This window comes from Octopus bimaculoides, chromosome 2, assembly GCF_001194135.2.
Source record: "Octopus bimaculoides isolate UCB-OBI-ISO-001 chromosome 2, ASM119413v2, whole genome shotgun sequence".
In the NCBI taxonomy this organism is placed as follows: domain Eukaryota; kingdom Metazoa; phylum Mollusca; class Cephalopoda; order Octopoda; family Octopodidae; genus Octopus; species Octopus bimaculoides.
The window spans coordinates 85,282,276-85,287,885 of NC_068982.1; the positions used below are offsets into that span (position 1 = coordinate 85,282,276).

The 5,610-nt window shown below is 35.8% G+C and overlaps 1 protein-coding gene across 1 annotated transcript in view; it reads left to right on the forward strand.

Moving 5' to 3' along the window:
* The window catches only part of LOC106882450 (mitogen-activated protein kinase kinase kinase 15), a 57,052-nt gene that overhangs the window by 29,643 nt on the left and 21,799 nt on the right, over positions 1-5,610 (forward strand). The window contains exons 3-4 of the mRNA XM_052978402.1: positions 523-742; positions 3,260-3,441. Coding sequence (XP_052834362.1) covers positions 523-742; positions 3,260-3,441 — 402 coding nt within the window. The remainder of the gene's footprint in view (positions 1-522; positions 743-3,259; positions 3,442-5,610) is intronic.

Genomic DNA, 5,610 nt, shown 5'->3' on the forward strand with positions numbered 1-5,610 from the left:
TTTATGTTCATGCAACTTAGCGGTTTAGTAAAAAAGGTTAATAAAATGGACTGGTCATAAAAAAGAAAGAACTCGTGTCGATTTGTTCATTAAAAATTTTTCAAGGCAGTGCCCTAGCATGGTCACAGTCTGATGACTGTAAAAGATAAAATAACCACTAAATTCCTTAGTAAAACTTTAAGCTAAGGGCGGTAACTCTTGTTTAGCTGTCTCGGTAATATTATGGCACTAAAACCTCTCGCAGTCGCTTTACCTTCTAGAAATTGCAACCAAAATGCTCTTAAATCAGAATCTAATGCTGGATGTTCAAGAACCAAATAAAGGGTAGATTTTCAATCCCAGAATCATCCTTTGTCTATGTGGAGCAAATGTAGACTGAGATATAGGGGGTCCCAGATGGACAAACAGAATTTTGCTTTTATCAGTATAGAAATACTTACAAAAGTTCATGAATATTTGTAATATCTCATGTTAACATTTAAAGTTTTAATTTATTCATGTTTAAATTTAATTCATTTTCAGAATTAAAGCAAGTCTCACTGTTGTACCCTTCAAAAATCTTGATTTTGGTGAAACATCTGCTTTGGAAAGTTTTTACAATGCTGATGTTGTGATTGTGGATATATCGACAGGAATAGTCCAAGCTCTTGGCTACCATGTTGGTGTCCGCCACAGTATGGGTATGAAACACAACATCATAATTTCTTGTGAGATAGATACTGAAGTAACACATCCGTTCAAGGTATACATGTTTTTGTCTTTTAAGAATAATGTTCATTTACTTTCGTAATTTATGTTTTGATATTGTCATCATTGTCACCACCACCACCACCACCATCATTTTATGTCCATTTTCCATGTTAGCACAGTTTGGATGGGTCTTCACTTTTAAGGTGGTTCCTACTTGGAGTTACTGTATACATAAAAGGTTTGGAGACTATGTCTCACTTGTGTGCTCCATTTTGGCATGTTTTCTATGGGTAGATGCCCTACCCTATGCCAGCCACTGTATTTTATCATTGTTCTGGCATCAGCGAGGTTGCTTTGTCTCCTGCAAGATTGAAGAGTCATCCCTACTTTACTTTGTTCTAGATGTAACCAGGAAAGTAGATACAAAGGAAAGTTATGACATCAAGAGAGTGACAGAAGAGAAAGTATGGAGGTAGAAACAGAGTGCTAAAAGTAAGAGAATTGTTGAAGAGGGAGTAATGGAAGAGAGACAATGATTGTAGTTACACGTTTACTGGTAAGGGATTGAATAGAAACATGACTGATTGGCTGAGGGAAGAGAGAGTGACAAGGAACAAGACAGGATGATGGAAGAGAGAGTAATGAAAGTGTGAGTGATGAATGTTTACAATGAGCTAGAGATGAGGAAGTAATATTAGAAGAGGAAACTGATTGAGAGTGGTGAACATAGTTGATGTTTAGAGAGGGAGTGAGGGATTGATAGTACTAGAAATGGGCAATGGTGAGGGAGAGAGTGAATGGCATTCATAATGCATAACCTGGTGAGAAGTAGTACAGAAGGGTGATAGTAGGTATTGGATACAGACAGGTGCAAAATGTCATATTTTGTTACACAGATGGTATAGTGAGCAAGAGAAAGGGTGAAAGATGTTAAAATAACAGAGAGAGGGAGGCAGTAGATGCAAACTTAGCAAGAACAAAATGGACGAGAGGCCCAAGAAGCCCAAATATAGATATATTATACATCCCAGCTGCTTATACACTGCTATTTTAATGCCTGTTCTCCTACAGTTTCACAGCTGGACAAAACTTCAACTTGGTGTCACCATTTACTTTATAATTTCTCTCTGGTTCAGCTTCTCCAAATCAACATTTATGACTTTGTCGGATGTCTTCTTGGTCTCCATCTATGGATTCATCTATTTTGACTGCTTAGCATTTCTTTATCTAACTCATAACCTTGATATATATCACACATTTACACCCACACAGGTTTTTTTCTTGCATACTAATTCTTAATCTTCTTATAGCCAGCTTTTCTTTCCACTGACTTGAGCTCCTTCATTCAGTGGAAAGAAAACATTAACATTACACAGTCAGTAGAGCATGCTTATTATTTCTTTTTAGTTTTCATATGGCCTACATCTCACTGTCATGTTGCATTGTACTTTGGATACAAGTATCTTAAAATCTGTTCTTTATGCTGAGAGAGAAATCTCTTATTAATATCTCCTTAAACTTCTTCCATCCTAGTCTTATTGTGGCTGCTATGCTTTCAGAAAATCTATTTCTCCTGCTAGTTAGGTCATTTACCTATCAGAAATTTCTAGGGAGCCTTTCAGTTATTTGAAAGAATCTATTATGTTCTCTTCCTGCTGACTGTGCTAATTGTTGTTTTGAATGCTGAAAGATGTTTGTGAAGCTTCCTAGTTTTCATTCCTTGAACAAGATGTCTCAGTCAACTTCCGGTGCTCAAATTACCATAGTTGCATCTAATTTTGCACTTGATCTAATATTTAAAATATGGGAAAAATATGCTGTCCAGCTCCAAACACATGTAAAACTGCTTCATTTGTTGTTTATAATCACTGAGTGATGAATGTTTTTTCTCAAGACAAAATGAAGCTACTGATTTCCCCCTTTTAAAGACAGTACTTCTCTATTTGTTTGCATACATGTTAAACTATGTAATTTTTTTCTATCCTATAGCATGTACACAAAATAGAGAGGTACTCAACTTTTTTGTAAAAATAGGTACTTTTGTCTAATATCTTTATCATATTTTTGCAATGGCTTTCAGGTCTATTCTTCCTAATCTTATAAATAAGTAAAATGATTATCATTATAAAGATGGAGCAAGCTTTACTTAGAGTGGTTGTCTGTTGTCATCTTATGACTAATTATTTGATGGGTGCTTCTTGGTAGCTTAAAGAAATATCAAACAAATGTGTTTTTACACTTCCTGTGATTTTTAGTAAATGAAAGGGATATCACTAAAGAATATTTTAAAGTAAATTATTGTGATGCTAAAAATATTAAAACAAACAAGGACTGAACCAGTTAGACGCAAGTAGATGAATGTTTGACTTGATAATAGTGCAAAACTTATCTTAAATCATACACCATGCCACCTTAAAAAATGTCACTACAGTGTACATTACATCCACTAAACCTGGAAAAAAAGATGTAATAGTCATAGGTAAGTGAGCTGTGAAACAAAGAAATCCAAAGAACTTATGCAAATAGAATATACAATAAATAAACAGATATTTATTTTATTATATTATAGTTATGCTGGGGCAATTCCTACAAATACTTGCCTTATACTCTTGATAACAATGGTGCTTGTGTAGTTGCTGATCCTGCAAGAGGGCAACAAATAGATACTCCAGTTGTGAACACAGGTGATGCTGCTCCTTTACTGTGCAATGCAATACAAAGTGTCTTGCTTGAGGTAGAAAAAGATAACAAGTAAGTGTCAATTTGTAATATTGTCATTCTTACATATTGTAAAGCTTTCTTTTTGTTTACCTTTTTGTTTTGAATATGTAATTATCCAATTTTTCTTTGATTTATTTATATATCTTTTATTTTTATCAGCAATGTATCAGCATAGTCGCATATTTAATGACTGGCACTACAGCATTACAGTTAACTATTACAGTGGTATGGTAGATGCCTTTGGTTGAAGTAAATACAGAGGCATCAAATTGTTAGACCAGGTCATGAAAGTTATGGAGAGAGTTATGGCCCAATAATTTAGGAACAAAATTTGACAAAATGAGATGCAGTTTGGTCTTGTGCCAGAGAGAAATACTATTGACACCTACTTTCTAATAAGTACAATGCAGAAGTATTATGATAAAAGAAAGCCATTGTACTTGGCATTTGTTGAGCTAGATAAAGCCTTCGACAAGGTTCAGTGCTCTGTGATCTGGGGCTGCTCAGGAAGCTGGGGTAGAGGAATGGCTTATTGAATAGGTGTCGCTAGGAAGGTGAGAGTTAGGTACAAGTCATTTCAGTATGAAATTAGTCGAATAAAACTTTTCTATAGGAAGTCAATTGATTAAAAGTTATTTAATGGAGAATTGTTCATTAAAAAGTTGTTTGATAAAAAGCCATATCATGGAAAGCAGAATGCACTCAATCCCTAAAAATCTATACTTCTTCGGGATTGAGAATTATAAAACTACCAGTTACAAATTAACTAAATACAATGCATTGAATATATGCTTATAAGAAAACAGTTGGGAAAATACATTTATCAGGAGCAGAGTATGATAGTTAGTCTTAACTCTACAATTCACAAACTGATTTGAGAACTTGTCCAAAATCACAGTAAAAAAAAAAAGGGAAATTAGAACAAACGTAAAAGTAAATAAAAATCTAGAAATCATAGATTTGAACCAAAAAAATGTAGGTTCATCTGGGATTTTGGACAGCAGAAATTGAAATTGCATCATGAAAACATCTACTCCGACTCCTTATAGATCTCTCAAGGTTTTTGGCAAGAGAGAGAGAGAGAGAGAGAGAGAGAGACACACACACACACACACACACACACACATACACATGATAAGAAATGGAGCAATAATTACCAACAAGAAGTGGATCATTGGTGTTTTAAAGTCATTGTTTAATTTAATTTGGAGACTGTTTACAGCTGTTTCTGTTTATTAAAATGGGGTAAATTTATTTACCTTGTTACATTTAAGAAGCATCTTCAGAACATTTATGTGGAAAAGAAAGACAAAGAAAAGGAAAAAAAGAAAAAGAAGGGGAAAAAGGAGTTCGTTAAAGCAATAGTCTTACATTTTAGTGGCTTGTATATTTCAACGTGTCAGTAGATTCCTTCATTCGAAAACATTGAATTAGGGTTAGGTACAAGAAGCTTAAAGATCCTGCAAATGGACAGAGATTTAGAGATGTCTTACTCAAAGTATTTGACGAAATAGAAGGGGATATAGCATCCCATAATGTGGAAGACAATTGGAGGTTTCTACGGGACAACCTGCTGAGAGCCACTGACCAGATCTGTGGTTGGTGCAAAGTCTCCTCTCGACCCAAAGTAAAGTGGTGGTGGAACAATGTGGTTGACAGGGCTATTAGACAAAACAAACAGGCTTGGAAGGACTAGAAGAATGGTGGTAGCAGGGAATTGTATCAGACTGTCAGGAGGGAAGCTAAGAGACAGGTTTACTTAGCCAGAAGGGAAGCAGATAAGAAAAAGTTTGCCAATGTTCTGCACCGTGCGAACCAAAGACTTGAAGCATTTCGTGTTGCAAGACAGTGTGTGAGAGAGAATCGTGATGTTGTAGAGAGAAATGTGTCCGCATGGATAATGGCTCACTTGCACTAAACGAGGCTGGAAAGAGAGAGGTTTGGAGGCGCCACTATGAAAGGTTGCTTAATAAAGAGAATGAATGGGAGGAAGAGAGTCTGCCACATGTCGACCGACCAGAGGGACCAGCTATCCTGATTGACAGTACCTTGGTAGATAAAGCGATCAAGAATATGAAGACAGGGAAAGCCCCCGGCTCATCAGGAATCACTGCAGAGATACTCAAAATATCTGGCAGTGTTGGCTATAGCCTAGTCACCCGTATAGTTAATCAGGTGATACACGAAGGAGTCATACCC